The 19,144-nt window shown below is 36.7% G+C and overlaps 1 protein-coding gene across 1 annotated transcript in view; it reads right to left on the minus strand.

Moving 5' to 3' along the window:
• The window catches only part of GABBR2 (gamma-aminobutyric acid type B receptor subunit 2), a 453,073-nt gene that overhangs the window by 269,464 nt on the left and 164,465 nt on the right, over positions 1–19,144 (minus strand). Inside the window, exon 4 of the mRNA XM_021528727.3 lies at positions 2,441–2,611. Coding sequence (XP_021384402.1) covers positions 2,441–2,611 — 171 coding nt within the window. The remainder of the gene's footprint in view (positions 1–2,440; positions 2,612–19,144) is intronic.

Raw genomic sequence — 19,144 nt, forward strand, 5'->3', positions numbered from 1 at the left:
GCCTTAAATGTCAAAATTGCATTACATCGGGATGGCGTAACAAGAGCCCTCTGCTTTCTTTCTACTTTTTGCAGTAAATCAAGGAGTATAAATGTCTTGCCCATCACTGAATTTGTGGTTCATTGTAGTGCTTGCCATATCTTTCTCTGGAGTACTGCTGCCTACATAGCCATTTTGCACTTTTTCACTCAAATGCTGTTTTTATTAAAACCCTTATCAATGTTCTAGTTGTGGGTGGGGTAGAGTTAGTTTTCTTCACAGTGTCCAGTATGGGGCTGTGTTTTGGATTTGTGCTGAACACAGGGTTGATAATACAGAGATGTTTTTGTTATTCCTGAGTAAGGCTTGCAGAGTCAAGTCCTTTCTACTTTCCATACTGCATCATTGGCAAGGGGCTGGGGTTGTATGGTGGGCTGGCAGGAGACACAGATGGGACAGGTGATCCAAACTGACAAGAGGATATTCCAGACCATATGACATCATACTCAGTATATAAAGTGGGGGAAGAAAGAGGAAGTGGGGGACATTTGGAGTGATGGTGTTTATCTTCCTAAGTAACTGCTACGTGTGATGGAGCTCTGCTCTCCTGGGCATGGCTGAGCACCTGCCTGCCTATGGGAAGCAATGAACTAATTCCTTGTTTTGCTTTGCTTGTGCACTCAGATTTGCTTTCCCTATGAGTCTGTCTTTATCTCAAGCCCTGAGTTTTCTGGCTTTTGCCTTTCAGATTCTGTCCCCAGACCTGCTCGCAGGGGAATGACCAAGTTGCTGTGTTGTGCTTGGCTGCTGGCTGGAGCTAAACCAGTATCAATATCACTCTGAAACTCAATCCTGTCCTCAGCAAAGTACTTGCAGCTTTTCCCAAGTAAGTATCAAATGCAATTTAATAAACATTTTCTCTATCATGCTATCTAGAGAAAACCTTATCTCTTTCTAGAGAATACCACTTGACAGAATCGCATGCTTCTTGTGTGACAGTGAACCAGTGATAACTACTCACTGAAATTATTTCCAAGACAGAAAAGGGTAAAGAATAGCATACTTTTTGGCGTCTTTTTGCTTCAGCATTTGTTTTAAAAACAAATATTCTACTAACCTGATGTCAATTAACTTTTGTTGCAGAAATATTGGTTAAAGACAAGACTGCTCTAACAGTATGTTCGCCAAAATTAAGTTTCCCTACTTTTCTTTAGGAACACTTTTAACATTTTATAGGTTATGAAATATTGCACATCACCTATCACACCTCCTTGAAACCTGATACCTTGTAATAGAGGAAAATCAGATTGCTTTACATGATTTATTCTTGACAAATCCATTTTCACCATTGTTTAGCATCTTATTATCTCCTGTGTGATTCCAAACAGATTATTCGCTCAAGTGTCTTTCCGGGAATCAAATTTAACCTGACTGGCCTATAATTCCCAGGGCCTTCATGTGTTTTCTGGAAAGACAGACACAAAGGTTTCTTCCTCCCTCTACAATTCATTTACATTTTATCTTTTAAATCTCAAAGCTCATAAGGGAAGATTCTAAGATTTCTTAAGTATTCCATAGTGAATTAATTGTGCCAGACAATTTGAAAATATCTGACTCATCTATGACTCTAACCTGTTCTTATCCTTCTTCCCTAGTTTTAATTACTCTAGTCTTCAGAGCACAGTCAGCCTTTTATAAAATCAATACCGAAGAAGAAAAAAACTACCAATAACCAAACAACCAGGCACATCTCTGTTAGTTTTTTACCTCGCTAATAATTAATGGACCAACTCTTTGTCTTTTCCTTGTCTTGCTCTGATTCATTACATATAAGATGTTTTCTTTCACTCAGTTGTTAAAACCATGATTAATGGCATTTAGTCCATACTTTATTGCAATTTCTATGACCAAAATGTTGCTCAGGGTGAAATTTGAAAGACCTGTGGGGTGCATGGTATGTGATCTTATTAGTTCTGGGGGCTCCAGATATGTTTTGTCTCAGTAAGCTCCTCTAATATTGTCAGCCACAGACTTACCAGATTTTGTTCCTCAGTGTTCAGATTGATGCTTTTAATAAATCAGAGCAAAAAAGGAACACGGTGAAATTTGATTTATTCTCCTTTTTAAGTGAACCAGAGTCAGAATACAAGAGTCCCTCAAATCCTATGTTTTTGCAAATCAAAGAGTATAAAGGAAACTTTGCACTCGGGTGCAATGATCTTGTGTGAGAAAAACAGACATGAGAAAGCATGGGTAGCTTTCATTACAGAACTCAAATAAGCCCCAGAAGAGAATTAAGCTTATTCAGTACACAAAATGTGACCTACTAAGAGAAAGCCAAACAGGACTGAAACAGTGGGACTTTCTCTTTTTCCTGAATTGCAATTAATAAAGGAACTAACTCCTTAGAAGTCTGATATTAGTATCTCTTTTTGTGTTCTATAAATTATGCAAATCTTACCTCGGAGAACCTTTGTACATCCTGGGTTAAAGTTCCTACTCTTTTCCAATGATAATGTTTGAGTAACTTCAAAATTGCTGGATTCACTGCATTATCAGATGGCACTGTCCGGAAGAAATAAGGGTATTTTTTCTTATCAGCCAACTCTGGAGTTGTTGCTGCAAATGAAAGCTGGAAAAAAATCAAAACACACACACACAAAAAAACAAAAGTCACCATAAGTCATTTAGAGTCAGTAAAAAATCTTTGCTTTTCTGAGTGCAACAAGACACAATCTGCACATTGCTGTCATGTAGAGAAATTTCATCTTCATACAGCTTGAACATCCTACCAGCACCATTTACTTTTAAACAGATTTTTGAAATATTTTAGCTCTATAAACCACCTGCTGAAAAATTAAACTAGGAAATCTTAAAAGTCAGTGATGTAAAATCCTATGTTTAAAATAATGTATATTACACTCTACACAGAGCAATAAGGCCTAAGGGAATAAATCTCTATGATGAATTCCCCATCAATTTCTCTTTGTAAAAGTTCAGAATTCCTCCAAGAGAATATTCTTTTCTCCAAGTCTTATGTATCTTAAATTACTGGGTAAATCTCTAGTAGTACTTCTTCCTATTTTCATGTACCAAAACAGCTCCAGGTAACAGAAAAACAGAAAATCATCATGTTAGCCCAGGCTGAAACTCAGAAATTTACTTGGGTCTCAGCTTCCTGCGCTGAAGTAGGCCCCCTGTGGTTTGTGTTATAAAAGAGGATTCAATGGCTAAAATGCTGGAATTTGTTCATGGTTAGAGAATGCTTGCTACAAAAGAAAAGAGGAAACCCTTTAAAACATACAAAACCAAACAGAAAACTTCATTGAATTCTTCTGCCCAAGTTAAGGGTGGTAAGTTTTTGTGAATGTTTTTCAGACAGCATTTTGAAGAGAATGCCTGCACATTCACTTTTTGAAAACACTCTTATACCAAAGATACTTCAGGTCATTCCCTCCAGTTCTTTTTAGGCTTCTAGGAATGTACTTCTCAAGCATTTTTTTGGACAGGATTTTTGGATGAGGGGTTTCTTAAAGTACTGTTTTAATGCAAATTTGTTTGACTGACACAGAATAAGCTCCCCAGTACAGATACTTAAAGTTTTTGAAAATCAATTGAGAGTCAGAAAATGTAGGTTAATTCAAGACTTATCAACCATAGCTTTAAGTTTCCACATTTGAAATTAAGCATACAGTATATTTCAGTTAGACAACCTTTTCTGAAATTCAGAGTAGACAAATTTAATAAAAAAAAAAACAGTTCAAGCCTTTTCTTCAAGTTTATAAAAATCTAGGTTTAGCCCAGCAGCGACAGAACTTATTTTCTGTCTGATTTTAGACTCACAAAGAATATATTGCATTGTTTTAATGGCCTGAATGCAGTTTGCTTTCCTAATTAAAAGAAAACTAAACCACTTAAAGTGTTCCATAGCCTGGACAGTTTACAGTATACCATTCAAAATTTTCTTTCTCTTCACTGGTGAGGAGATCATGAATAATGTAATTGTCATGAAATTCTGAGGTAAAACAGTTTTAATATAGCAAATGCTCTTTTACTAGATTTCATATTAAAAGTGAAATATGAGGTGCTATGATATATTGTCATCTTTATTTTCCAAAACTACTCCCCATAAGGAAAGAAGAAGGAACATCTGCCAGGCAGATCTAGTCAGCTTTTCTATTTAGCCTGGTAGGGCTGAATGCCATGCACTCACTGCACAATGAAGGTGGAAATAAGGACCTGCACTGCTGACTGAAAAAGAGGGAAAATTTGACCTTAGAAATCCAGCATGAAGAGGAATACCTCTCAGAAGCCCAGCTGCTTGCAGCCTGCTGACTGCAACAAGCTTGCTTTTTAAGTTATTATGGGTTTGTATCAAACATAATTGGATTGATCTTAAGAAAAAGAACTGAAGAGCACCACTGAAGTAACACTAGTGGCAAGAAACATCAGCAAGGTTCACCTAGCTCAGGTTAGTAAATTGAATGGCAAATTTTTCTGATCTGTAGTATAAAGTAGTTCATAGTAATGAGAAGCATCTCTATATGTGTGAGCTGACTTTAGGGTGAAAAATTATGGCTATAAGCAAGACAATTCAAAACCATCCTTTGTGATTTTTAGTGGCAACAAGGGCCTAAATTAGTATTCTAACTGCTCAAATTTCCTTGGAAACAAAACATTATCTCTCTTCATTACTTACAAAAAGAGGAAGTCTCATAAGAGATTTCTCAGCCATGTGAGGTGAGATGTGATGAATCCAGGTTTAAGTGTAAAACTAATGACACCCAAATTACAAAAACCACTATTCATCTTCATTTTATTTTTAAATAAAGGTTTTATTAAAATTAAAAAATGGGAATATTTAATGCTCAAACAATTATTGTATTGCAGGATGTATTCAGAAGTCTTTCAAGCATCACATATATCATTGTTAGTCTCATTCTGCATCACTCTGACAATTAATAACCCTTGTAAGAGACAGAAATATTCTGAAAATATTAAGTCATTAAAAATATTTAACTTTTCATAAAATCATCTCTGTAAGAGTTTGGGACATGCAATGAACTTAACCCAAAAATCACCAGCACTCAATATTCTGCTTTGAGAGGGACAAGGATGAAAAATTAAATAAAAACTCATTATGTTCTAAAAAGTGGTAATAAAAAGATCGTGTTAAGAAATTAACTGACATTTTGGAAGAAGCATGTGAGATAGCACAGCTATATGGAAATATAAGGAAAATACTCATAAAACCCCCTTTGTTGCATTATTATTTAATGCAACAAAGCAAGTAAGATCACAACACAGTCCACCCACATATGCATTAAGATTGTACAGCTCTTTCTAACTGAGCATTTTTCCTCTGTATTTTAGGGCTAAAGTTACTTATTCATGGCTGATTTGAAGCTTGCATATTGAAAGACTTTTCATAGTTTCTTAACTTCATTCTACAAGATTGAAAGCCATCCTGCTTTTTGTTACAAGAATTTATTTTGATAACTAAGTTCTTTAGCAAAGGCAATAATATTATTCATACAATTCTTTGCAAACTTCAAAAGTTCTATTTTTCACATTATTGCATTTTCAAAGTATACATATTCCTGCACTACTCTATAATATTTTACAGGTGTTTATAATTGTCTCTCCACGTTCAGGAGGAGTGAGAGATAAACATTTATATGCAGGATTATAACTCAGCAATAAATACCTGTGGGATGTATGATGTCATTCTTTCACAGAAAACTATTTTACAGAACTGCTAAAAGGTGATGGCCAAAAGCCAAACTTCAAGAAAAGATGAACAAAAGGAAAAAGAGTCTTTTCAAGATGTTATAAAGTAGAAGACACAGTGGGCAGATACATCATAACTGTGTGTGTGGTGTTTGTGTGTGTGCATACATAAACAGGCTCTGTGCATATGTGTATGTAGATCTAGATTTAAAAAAACCCTCATATATATTATATAAATATATATCTGTTTGAATGCTGTCAGAAAACCATGCCTCTACTTCCTAGATTATCTCTGAGAAATCTTTCTTTAGAATATATTTAGAATATCTGCTTCCAATTTGTGAGCAACTGGATCTGAACTTCAAATAAGTGTATGTAGGGAAACATAACTATGATTCAGATGGGAATTTCTGAAATGAAGCAGTATGAAACTTTGAAATAGAAAATAAGATAATATTAAAGTAAGAGCTATAAAATATAAAATATAACTATAGTACAATATGAGACCCAAATAGACCAGGGTATTGGATAGACTTTGGTGGACTGCTGAAAAACTGAAAGATATAAAGAATGATTTTATTATGCAAGTTTTGGGGGTCAGGTATATGTGCTGATGAATTAAATTTTCCCAAGTAAGATGATTTTTTCTGAAAATGTTAATATAGTCAAAAACCCACACATTTTCATGGGAACTTTGTCATTAATGCTAGGTAGTGATGTGAAACAAAAAGGATGCTAAAACAAAAATGTTGAAAGGAACAGCTCTGCAGAAGGGGAGTAAAAGGTAGCTTCATAACCCTACAGTAAATTTAAAGGAGGTGTGGTAGATTAAATGAGAAACATCAGTTTGAAGTGCTTTCAAGTGCTTCTGTGTAAGAAAGTAATGGTGCAGTCAACTTAAAGTCATTAAAGAAGCAGGAATGATAAGCTCTACTGTTCATTTGAAAAAAATGGGATGCTGCACTAATGAAGTCTATGGGAAAGACTAAGAGTTATATAAGAAAGAATGGATATTATTAGAAAGTGGCAACAAAATTAGAATAGGAAACAACACTATATATCCGATGTATACATCCCATATATGAATCCAGAAGCTGGAAGTTGGCAAACTGAATGAAGCCACACTACTGTCCATGTATTGCAGAGAGAAAGGAAGGCACCAGAAATGGCAAGTAATCTTCTTCTGTTCAGTTGTTTTACTATCTCTAGAAAGTATTTGTTTCTGTAGTAGGGTACAGAAGTCTGGAAAAAATAAAGGAGCAGCATTATCCCTGGGTAAACAGTTTCCCTCATATAAGGCAACAGGTCTGTTAAAGACTCATATTTAAATGGATTGAATCAGCTAAAGTATCTAGTAACAGTAATCCTTTGCAAAGTTATTGTAGATCCAAATGTGTAGATCTCAGCTGAGTCTGACCCAAGCAGACCTGGATGGAGCAGTCAAAAGCGGCAGCACCAGTGCCAGCTACAGCTGTGTGCAATCGAGTCCAGCATCCAAAGCAGTAGCATGGCTCAACGTGGGCAATGTAGCTTTTGGGGGTTGTCCATTGTTTTCCTGTTCCCAGCTCAGGGAGAAGGAGAGTGCATGGGGAGTACCTGGTGTCCTGTCTTTGTCTGGGGAAACCACGTGGCGCTGTTGTGGGAGCAGCTGCAATCTTGTCTTTCTCCCGGCACCCGCAGAGCTATGCCAAGGTGGTGGACACCTTTTTGTGTGTAAAGCACCTCCTCCTTTTGTATACTTTTGTTATTAATATTGTTGCTGTTACTTACTGGGCATTTCTTAGTCCATTGCTGTTTGCTTTCAGTAAATTGTTATCTCAGCCCATGGTCCTGCCTTTGTCTCTCCTGCCAAAGAGGGTGGAAGGGAAAGAAGTGGCTGTTTGGAGTTTAATTTCTGCACACCGTGCTCATGGAGTATTATATAATGGATGGAAAAATAAAAGGAAATAAAAGTGCCTTCAGGTAACAGGGTAACCACCCTTGAATAAAATGTCATCTGCTAAGAGAACTGATTCATGTTTGCAAATGAGGAAATCAGCTTATTGAGCACTAGAGAAATTAGCTTAGTTTTCCTAGGTTTTTGCACTAGGCTTGCACAAGTATTTTATTAATGATTGATAGAAATTTAAATGTGCCTCTGTTGCTCCAAAACTAGTCCTGTGGAGAGTGTTTCAGAGATGGCAGATATCACCTTTATTTCCCGCACATTTTCTAGAAAGCTAAATTATGCTGATAAATCAACATTGCTAAACAGGATATAAACTGCTGATTCAACTAATTGGTGCTAACATTTATCATCATAACAAGAGATTGTATGTCATGTATGCTTAGATAGAAAACAATATTTGAACATAAAAAACTGCATTTTTAATGGAATAGTAAATATAAATATTTAGGTTAAATGTTAATTCATGATAACCTTACTATATAAGCCAGCTTATACAGATGTGCAAACTACCACTGAACTTGATCTTGCCACTAGCAAAGTTATGAAAATTTTAATACCATAACAGCACTTGAAATAAGAAAAATATATTTATTCTAGAAGAATATTAAAGTGAACCTTAAATACATGATAGCCTGTATAATAAGAAAAAGGATATTAGAATAAAAAAAGACATTAGAATGTCTTTTCTCACCTCAATGCACAAAATGTATCATCTAATCAGCTTTGATGGATGACTTAGAAGAAAAGCATGTGGAAGTAACATTGCAAAAATGGTTACAAACACCTATATATTTGGGAAATATGTCAATATAAGAAGGTAAGTGCAGCAATTTCACTGACAGTTGCTTCCATAGATCTTCAAAGCAGGGGAAAGCAAAACACAGTAATAAAGATCAAGAAACAAAGATACTGTTTCTTGACAATTTACCAGTACAGCTGCTGGTGATGAGTGTCTAGATACAAACAGCAAAGAAGTTCTGAGCTGGACCTAGAGATCATAGTGGCAATCTTCTCTCCTAGCTATGCCCTAATCCTGATCTCCAAACAGCACAGGTGATAAATTGACATAAAGAAGATGTAAGCTGAGTAAAAAAGAAAATATTAACAAGAAATTATGCTTTTTCAGCAGTGGTATATAGTTACATTTTTACTTGTCATATAATACTCTTAAATAATTACTTGAATGAAAGCTCTGGAGATTCCATCATTCAGAAAAATTTATGGGACTGGACAAACTTCATTGTCACAACAAATAGAACTCATAATTTAAAAATGAGTGAGGGCTTTCATTATGACAGCTGCAAGAGCAAAATAAAAGTCTGGGAGAAAATCTATGATGTCTTGCTAGCTGGTACATGGGCAGGATGCCTCATCCAAATGAAAATATGAAGATACACATTGTATTAAACTCACTGGACAAGAATCAATCTCATGGATGAACATTCCTTTCATCATCCATAGCATATTACCCATGTAATTAAAGATACTGTTATTTTTGAAGTCAGGTGTTTTGCCAAACACTGCTGCCTGATATCATCAGCTGTTGCCTTCATTAATTCTGTGTCTGAAATTGCTTTCCCTGACTGCCTTTTGGCACCTGGGAGTTTACAGAAAAAGCACTTCCAGCTGGTCTCAAGGTTGGAGGGCACCTGCCTCAATGCTGATGGCATTCCAGTGGATTAATCTAATTACAACAAGACTGATATTCAGCTGCATTTTGCTCTGGAGACATTTTAGGAAGCAGTTCTGGCAATTGAACTAATCAATATTTTTGAGGTAAGAAACTTGTTTAGACAAAATCCATATGAAAAGTACTTCAGCTGGAAGATGTGTGCCTACAGGTTGATGGAAAAGGAGCATTCAGTCCTGTTTCCTTCTTGGGCAATCCAAACTACTCACAACATAATTTGGTAAGACCTTGTAGATGTCTGAATGCAAGAAGTCAGACCGGACTATAAAGTTTGGTCTTTTGATGTTAAACTTTTTTAATCCTAAAAAGTCTGTAGTTTAGGATGGTGATTTAGGAACAGTGATTGAAGCTCTGGGGCCCCCAATGTAAGAAGAATGTGGCCGGCTGAATTAAGTCCAGAGAAGGACCACAAACAGGATCAGGAGACTAGAGCACCTCTCCCAAGAAGACAAGGCTAAGAGAATTGGGGCTGCTTAGCCTGGAAAAGGAAAGACTCTGGAATGACTTTGTAGTACTTTAAAAGTACCTAAAAGGGACTACAAGAGGAGAGGGACTTTTTTAAGGACATGAAGTGATAGGACAAGGGAGAATGGCTTTAAATTGAAAGACATTAGGTATTAGGATGATTTTTTTTTTTTACTGTGAGGATGGTAAGGCACTGAAATAGGTTGCTCAGATAAGATGTGGATGTCCTATCTCTGGAAATGTTCAAATCCAGGTTGAATAAGGCTTGGAGCAAGATGATTTACTAGAAGATGTCCCTACCCACAGCAGGTAGGTTTGAAACTAGATGATTTTTAAGGTCCCTTCCAACTCAAGCTATTCTGTGATTCTATGAATCCATTCTCAGCTGACAGGTGCTTTTTTGTCTTCAAGTCATGGAAAGTCCCAAGTAATGTGATCCCTTTTAAGTTCTATTAAATACTGCCTCACAAACCTATGATATTAACCTTACTTCCAAGACAGGCCAAGGAAGTATATGATAGAGTTATGGAAAATGTCCTTCAATTCAGCAATCAACAGTGCAATCAGATAAGTTAATAGAGACTTTAGGGTTCAGAGTTTCAGAAGGTAGTCATGTTAACATGAGGCAGAATTATCTCCAACAGGTGACTTCATCCAAATTTAAAGATTTATCATTGGGCCTAACTTGATTCTTTTACTATTAACAGAAAATAAACAACAGCCATCCTCTTTTCATTGCATATTTTTTCTGACCATTCATTTGAAAAGATCTGTTAGAGCCTAAAAATCATTAATTCCTTTTTCTATACTCCAGAACCTACTTTCAGATCTATATTAAACACAAGTAATTTTCACCTAACACGTGTTCTGCTTATTGCTACAGGTTGAACGGAGCATTAAAATTAAATGTCAGATCTACTGAAGCTGCTGCAAATTTTGTTTCAATTTCCAAACAGAATAAGAGAAAAATCTTTTGAGCATTATCAAAAATGGAACCACATTGCAAAAGAGGGCTATATATTTTTGTCTGTCACACTCAGTTGCTTAGCATTTGGCTACTGGCCTGGATTATACCAGAATTCAGCTTCAAATCCCTGTTCTCCTTCAGTCACAGCATAATTGTTTATCCCAAACCAAATAAAGTTACCTATGTTCATAGTTTTCGTACCCAATTTCCATGTTTCTTGTCTATAACAGATTATCTTCAGAATCTAGTGGAAACCAACAACCACATAAAATACTTCACCTTTGATAAAACAGGCTATATTGCCATAATTCATTAAAAAAAAAAATCTTTCCAGACCTATTGATAACAGCGTGTTCCTGGCTGTCTGCCCAAAACTATTATTATTCTATTAGTATTGTTTGTCAGTTTTCATCCAGCTAACACATGCTAAAACTACAGCTGTTCTGTCTACATTTGGTCTTTAAATATCTGTTTTATTTTTTTTCTTCTGCCTCTAAATGATGAAAAGAGGGAAAAAAAATCTCTCCAGATACCTTAGATGTGCTATATTGTTCTTGGGATAATACGAACCCTTCACTCTACTGGAAACAGGGAGCAGGGCCATTGGTGAGCTTTAAGATGAAGAAATCTCCCAATTCTTCTGTGGAATGGACACACCAATACAGTCCCAATTCAGTTCTTTCCATCTTTTATTTCTTTTACTGGAATACAACATCATGTTAGCTCAAGATTTACTGAAATCTTTAAAAAAATACTTTTTATCACAGTCCTAAGCTGTGAATTAATGATTTATTTCTTCATTCTCTGGTTTCAAATTTAAGCAAGAAATCTCAGATTTTTCAGGCTAAAATAGGTGACAGGCTCACTATGCAATGTAGCAATACAAAAGGAAACTGTTTATTCTACATGGAACAGCCTAGCTCAGAGATGACTTATCAGGTCCTGAGAGCAATAGCTCATTACTAATTCTGTACTCAGCCTGGGCTAATTTGCCTTTTCTTTCAGTTCTGTAACTTTTCTGATATCTCAGCACTACATGCTGCAGTTACAACCCACCATAAGTGCTTAGAGAGTAGTCTGACATCAGTCACCTGGAACTGTATTCTTAATAGTGGATAAGAAGGGATGTGCTACAAAAATCAAGGGCTTGCTGGAGGGGAAATGTTGAAAAAATCCTGGTGAAAACTCAGGGAACTTTTTTTGCCAACAGACATTGCCAGCAAAATAAATTCCGCTTGCCCAGCAGCAAGGGTAACTTGGGTTACATTGCCACTAAAAACCTTCAGCAGAAATGTCAATCACAATTATGATTATGATATATTTCACATTAAAATGTCAAATGTGCCATTGATCCTCCTCTAAGAAATAACCAAGATCATTCATATTTTATGCATATTTTCTTAATCTGCGGTCAGCACAGATTTTAACAAGATGCTCTAGATGGGAATATACACGTACAAAACCTTTCAGCAACATATGCAGCTAGTAAATACTCATGCAAATATATTCAGACAACCTAAATCAAAAAACTGTCAACTTAAAGCTGCATTCTGTGGTTTTTTAATCTGTAAGATGTTGTAAAAAATCTAATGATGCATTTTAATCTACTTTTATAAAATAAAAATTGTCAAACGGTCTTGGTTCAAGTACAGTTACAAAACAAAAACCCTCTCTCACATGTCACCGAGGGAGTGGAAGAAGCCATGACTGTTTCCTTCCAGTGCTGATGGCTGCAGGACATAACCCAATTGCTGCCCAAGGAAACCTCAATGTGTTTTTCTCAATACCTATGCCTTGCAGGTCACTTCAGCAGTTACTATTAATTTAATAAGTATTTCTTTATGCCTGCATTTGATTTTAAGTACAGTACTTGCCCCTGGTCTTTGAATGCATGCTGGGTACAAAGCATTAAGATTATCTACACCATTTAAGATTATGCACACTTCAATTAGATCTCTCAACCATTTTTCCTTAGTTACTGCCATCGCCCTAGTTCCTGCAGGCTGAAAGCTGAATGTTTTCTCTAGACCTCATTATCTTTTTTGTCACTCCATAAAACTGTTCACTATGGTCCCATCTATTCCTGAAAATAGTCCTCATCAACCTGCTCTTCTTACAATATTTTCTATAATTTGCATCCCTCCAGGTGAGATAGAAATGGAACTAAATCACTCCATATCCATATGCAGTACTAAAGCAAATGTAGCTTTAATTTTTCAGTCTTTGTCATGGAGCCAGAAAAGTGCTTGAGAATATAGTTTAATTTTAAATATTTCAATAGTTGTATTGATTTGAGAGAAGGAACTCATATATGAAAAGTCAGATGTGCATTAGAGTTTGGTACTACTTATTAGTTTTGGAAGCTGCTTTAAGTATCATCTTTCCTAATTCAATGTCATGTATTTCATTATTTATTAATCACTTCCATGTGCAGTGAATAAGTTGTGATTTTTGAAGTCGCTTGCCTCTTCCCAGCTCTCTTATTTGTGACACAGTGTTTTCTGAATTGCCATTTATTTTTATACAACATTTCTGACCAAGTTGTTAATATTTGTGTGGGGAGGTTTATTTTGTTGGGTTTTTTATCACATATGGCTTTGTCAACTTAGTCTCAACAGACTGACTTGGGCTTTTGTTATTTTGGATAGTATTGAGTTATTTTCTTCTTTTTCAAGAACTGGTCTTGGATATATTCCTGATAAATGTGAACTTGTCTGCTATTTTTACTGACTCTGCATGGGTCAAACTCATGATGGCACAGACAGCAGGGAAAATGAAAAGCATCTGTGACAGGTGACCAGTGCAATTCCAGTTCATATTTGCCTGGCGATTCAGAAATTAAATTGGTTATCTGTATTGCTTTTCCTGAGGATTTATACTTTATTTCATGCTAATGTAGTTTCACTAAGAATTTTGAAGTGCCTCCTGCAGTTAAAATAATGTCAGCTTTATCAAATATATATATATATATATATCAAGAGATGCACTAACAATTGTGTATCTGGGTGAAAAACAAAATAATATTTGTTATATTCACTGTCTTTTTTACAAGCAGGCTATTCAGAAATTCTCTGAAATTGAACAGCTAAGTTTCTTAATGAATATCAAATTTATTTTTCACCTCTTTAAATATAATTTCTAAAGAAACTATACCTTTGAGACAACTCCTGTTATATCTTTACACTTATCCAATAAGAAAAGAGAAGGAAAACCAGAAGTGACAGACTACCTCTGACAGAGCTGTAGTAAAAATTAGGATACTTTTCCTAATATGCATATGGTGCCTTTGCAGCTAGTTCAGAGAAGCCACTAGAAATTAATAAGGCATTCTTTTCTTTTTTTAGTTTTCTTAATTTTTTTAGCATCAGATTCATCCCGTTTACTATTTATCAGTTACTGGATTTGACAGCTTTTGTTACTACATACCAATAGTTTATTTATTCTCCAGCTTCCTTGACTCTTGATTGTTTCCCCTTATAGAGAAATTGAGATTACTCTGAACAGAAAAGCATGTCCCAGAGCACAGATAAGGAGTGATCAAAAGGCAGTCAGCTTGAATACAACCTCTTGACCCATTCCAAAACAAAGTTTTGTAGATGAAAATCAGGGAGGAAACCCTGTGAGGAAATTGCTAACAGCAAGGACTGCATAAGACACTATGAGAGAGATGGACAAGAGAATACAGGAGAGGTGCTGTTTGCTGCAGAGAAACACATTGTAGGGAACAAACAAGCAAATAAAAAGAGATGAACGGTCAAAACATGGACAGACAGCATGGACAAATCAAGGGAAGAAAAGAAATCATAGCCTTATTTTTACAATCTGCTGAAAGGTTTGCTTTGTGCCTACTTGGGATGACATATGCAAAGACAAGCATCTAGCCACACATGGTTACATGTCCAGGGGTCACTTCAGACACTTCAGAGGTCTTCAACCACTGAAAAATCTGTGTCACATGGACATTACAGACTGAAAGTAGAGGCTAGCATATGCTTTCCAAGACTTTTCTTAAGTTTATGCAAGAAATTTTATGTCCTGGTATATTTTAAAAAGTGTAAAATTCAAGTTTGATGTGATTTATATTGGTGTGTCATAACTTATATTGACTTGCCTAGGGTAAAACTTGAGATGAATCACTCTATAGAAGCATCTGTTACTAACTACTGTAGGCACCAGTGGGAGACTACAGTGACTGTATCAGATGCAGCCACCTACATTGCACTTGGTCAAATGAATCCCACAAAAATTATCAGACCTATATAGATATTAAAGCATGTGAGGAAGCAGTGACCCACCTCAAAGAGACTTTGGCCTCCTAATCCATGAGAATTTTAAGGTATTTGATCTCTTTTAAAGGTTAAACTAAATGGTTAGCAAATCTAACAGTGCCTTAATTCTTCAGAAATCATAGCAAGGGAAATACAGATATCACAGAATTTTCAAGTGGTTCCTTCAAGTAGTATCTTCACTGTAAATTTCTTTTCTCTAAATGCGAAGACTTTAGATAACTGAATTTTCACTGTAATTTATCTCAACCTTAAATGTACTTAAGATTCAGGTCAGCTGTTTCGAAACAATCTTAACCTTGTTCCTACCACATATTTCATCATAGCATAATACTTCCACTTGTACATAAACTATCCAAAGCAACAGATGGGGAAGCTGTTTATTTTGTTGAGTGAGCTGCCATTTGAGCCAGTGATTTTTTGTAGTGCCATTGAGCATGTAATGCCATCACATGCCACACCAATATAACCTCCCTCTATGACAAGCAATGTAATTTACCTTAAACCTCAAGCAATAGCCAAACAGAACAATGCCTGCATAATTTCAACTGTTTCATTCGGGATTTTGTACATATATCCACATAACCAAGGCTGCAGATGGACCAAGACCCTGCTATATCCTAACTGCTGCATGGCACTTGAGCTCTCAAAGTCATGAGGTAAAGCACTCACTCTCTGTTGTCCATTTTCTGCAAGTCTTGCTTGACCAAAGATAAGTGCAATACAGTTGAAATACAACAAGAAATATATTATAAATTATTAAATCTAAGAGAAGAGGCAACAAAGTTTCTAAACTAAACTGCAAGGCTTTGCAGAAGAAGTGGGGTGAAATTGAGAGGAAAAGGACACTGGACAGACACTGCAAACAAATCTGGTGATTTTTGGTTTAGTGATTCAGAAACCATCATCTCCCATGATAATCAGCTAAATATGCAAGAGAGGCAGATAGGTAGAAGGATTTCTCACTATTCTTTGCACAAAATGGTGCACCAGAGCTATGAAGTTTGCCTGGGAAAAATAAGAGCCACCAAAAAGTAGTAGGAGTCAAACAAAGAAGCAAAACAAAGTCTCAAAAATAGAAGATCTGGAAGTGTTTTGAATTAGTGGATCCAGGAAAAAAAAATGAAAATATTATACTCTCAATTTCTAAACTGGATATTAAGCTGTTGTCAGGATGTCATTCAAATTATAGTTGTCTTGTGCTAGATGCCTACATTCAAGTTAATAAAAATGGTCAAATAAAAATGGAATGTCTTATTACTGATGGAAAGGATTTTTTTTGTACTGGCACAGACTTTACAATAATTCAGAAATTTTGATACCATTACTTATTGATATTATTGAGATCTCATAAGCTATACATAAAGATAAATGCACAATCTTCCTGTGTTGAGCCTCTCTCACTGCCAATCAACCATGCATTTACTCAAGTTCTGAGCCTGTGGGACTTAGGTCAGTGTAGCTGCTGGAAGAGAGTTAGTCAGGAAGTGACAGGGAAGGGCAAGATCTCCAAAAGGAATATTACATCTTCTGGGTATTTATGGTTTCTGGGTGCGTATTTCAGAAGGGTACAGCTCAGAAGCTCCACAACAGCTTTCAAAGAGTGAGAGGCCACTTCCATTTTTTGGGGGGAGGTTAGGGAACAGGTGTGCACCTTCTCCCCTCTATATGTCTTCCAACCTCTCCCTTTTCTCCTGCAGTACACAATATCTGCCTCCTACTTGAGATTTTCAATACATAGGCACAAAATAGGCATTCCTCTATCTGTGGCATGACCTCAACTCACCTCCTCCTGTTCTGCTCAGAAGAGACAAGAACCAGAAGCTCTTCCCTGGAGAAGATGGGATACAAAGGTATGAGTAGAACAAATAGCCCAGCATCTCAAAGGGCTGCAGAAAGTGATGCCTGCCCTGGTTGATCTGTTCCTTGCCTCTCTCTGAAGCAATCCCTCTTTCCCCAGCCCTCACCACTGATCAGCAGGACATATGTCCCTATGCTTTGAGAGTTAAAGCAAGCACCTCTGCCTTCATGGCTGACACCCAAACCTGGTGTTAACAGAGGCTCAAGCTGCTGCTGCAGGGCATAACTGGGATTTGTAGTGAGCGCCTGGTCTGAGTGTGGGAGCCACAACTTCTAGGCATTCTTGGGAAGATTTAGAGTCTTCTCTTCTTCAGGCTAAACAATCACAACTCTCTCAGGGTCCCCTCATATGATAGATACCAAGTACCTTCATTTTTACAGAGGTTTTTTCTAGACTTGCTCCAGTATGTCCATGTCCCCCTTGTTTAGGGGAGCCCAGTGTGGACAGACCACTGCAGATGCGCTCCAGTCAGGGCTGAGCAGTCAAGAAGACTCACTCACCTCTCCTGATGTAGTGGTAATGCTCCCCCTGGTGCAATCTGGCTTTTCCTGGCTGCCTATATTCCAAAGGTACTTTACTGGCTCATGTTCCACTAGATATTCACCAGGATCCCCAGGGCCTTTACTGGAATGCAGCTTTTCAGCCAAACACCACCTAGCCTGTATACAGGTGAGTACCTGGGGTTTTTTCCTCCCCAAGGGCAGGACCTGGCATTTGCCTTTGCCTGGCTTTAAAAGAGTCCTGCTGGCCAAGATCTCCAGCCTTGTGACATGACACAGAATGGCAGCACAACTCAATGGTATGTCCGGTGTACCAACAATTCATCCTGTTTTTTTCACACCTGCAAATCTGATGAGGGTTTACCCTACTCCATCACCCAAGTGATTACTGAAGATGTTACCTTTATTGGACCCATTATCAACCTCTGTGATCTAAATACAAAATAATATATTTTAAATACTTACATGCATACTTGTTTGTCATCTTCTCAAAATATTCTTGACTAAAAAAATTAAAACTAAAAAATGCCACCAGTGAAATAAAACAGTTATAAAGATGCCTTTCAGAATGGCTAAAGTGCAGTTGCAAGTTAAAACTCTAAGACAGAATATGTATCTCTATTTTCTTCTCTGCAAACAAACTGATAGTAGAAGGATCACATTATTCCATCCAAATTATGTCCCCCAGCCCTACTATTCACACAGAGCTATACAGAAAATATCTTCACTTAATCCAAACTAACCATATACAACCTCATCCTTCGCATTGTTTCTGTATATGCAGTTACTGTGTAGTATTCTAGGCTCAGGTAGCCAGCTTCCTGTCTTATTATTTAAATGTCTGTCATTGAAAAAGCAGTGTTACTTGAATCACATAATTCCAACACATGATTTCACAAATGCAAATTCATAAATCCTACAAATGTAGCTCTCTCATATCTTCTGGACTCAGAAGCTGTCATGCATCTAGGAGTTGCAGATAAGAGAGTAGCTTTAGATTTCACTTAAGATAATCAGCCATAAATTTGTTATCGCTTCACTCCTCTTCACGAAGGCTTGAGAGCTGACAGTCTGAGGAGATTAATGGGAAAAATCCACACAGCATTCAAATTTGTTCATTCAAATTAATTCAATCAAGTTATTCACAACGGAAGGCAAACACCTACGTGGGGATCCGCTTCACCCAAGATATATTCTCCAGTTGGAAAAAGCTCAGCATATCAGAGCAATGGCCATACCAGGTCAAAGAAAAGATACACATTGTTGCTTTCTTCACCTCTGTGTCTGCTCTCTCCTAGGTCTCTGTGCTCTAAGGTATCTGCTCTCAGCCACTGCTAGAGATATTTGCAAAGGAAATTCCCAACCTCCATAAATTTACAGCTTATGAATTTATTTGGATATTTCTGTTGCCTTTGGATTTAATATTCCTCAAACCTTTTATTTTTCCCTTCCATGAATTTATCTACTTCAGATATTTTCTGTAGGTAATGAATTCTAGTCCACATAATAATCCACAGCAGAGATGCACAGATTAAACACCATTTACTTGAGAAACCAGGTCTCCAACTTGATTTTGAATCTGTTGCTTTCATGTTTCATTTTATGCTGCATAGTTCTTACTTAGAAAACAGAGTGAATAAACTACTGCCTTAGTAAAAGTTCACAGGAGCTCATGACCAGCACCATTTTAACTGCCTGAGCAATACAGAGTACTTGTT

The sequence above is a fragment of the Lonchura striata genome, chromosome 1 (genome assembly GCF_046129695.1).
Source record: "Lonchura striata isolate bLonStr1 chromosome 1, bLonStr1.mat, whole genome shotgun sequence".
NCBI lineage: Eukaryota > Metazoa > Chordata > Aves > Passeriformes > Estrildidae > Lonchura > Lonchura striata.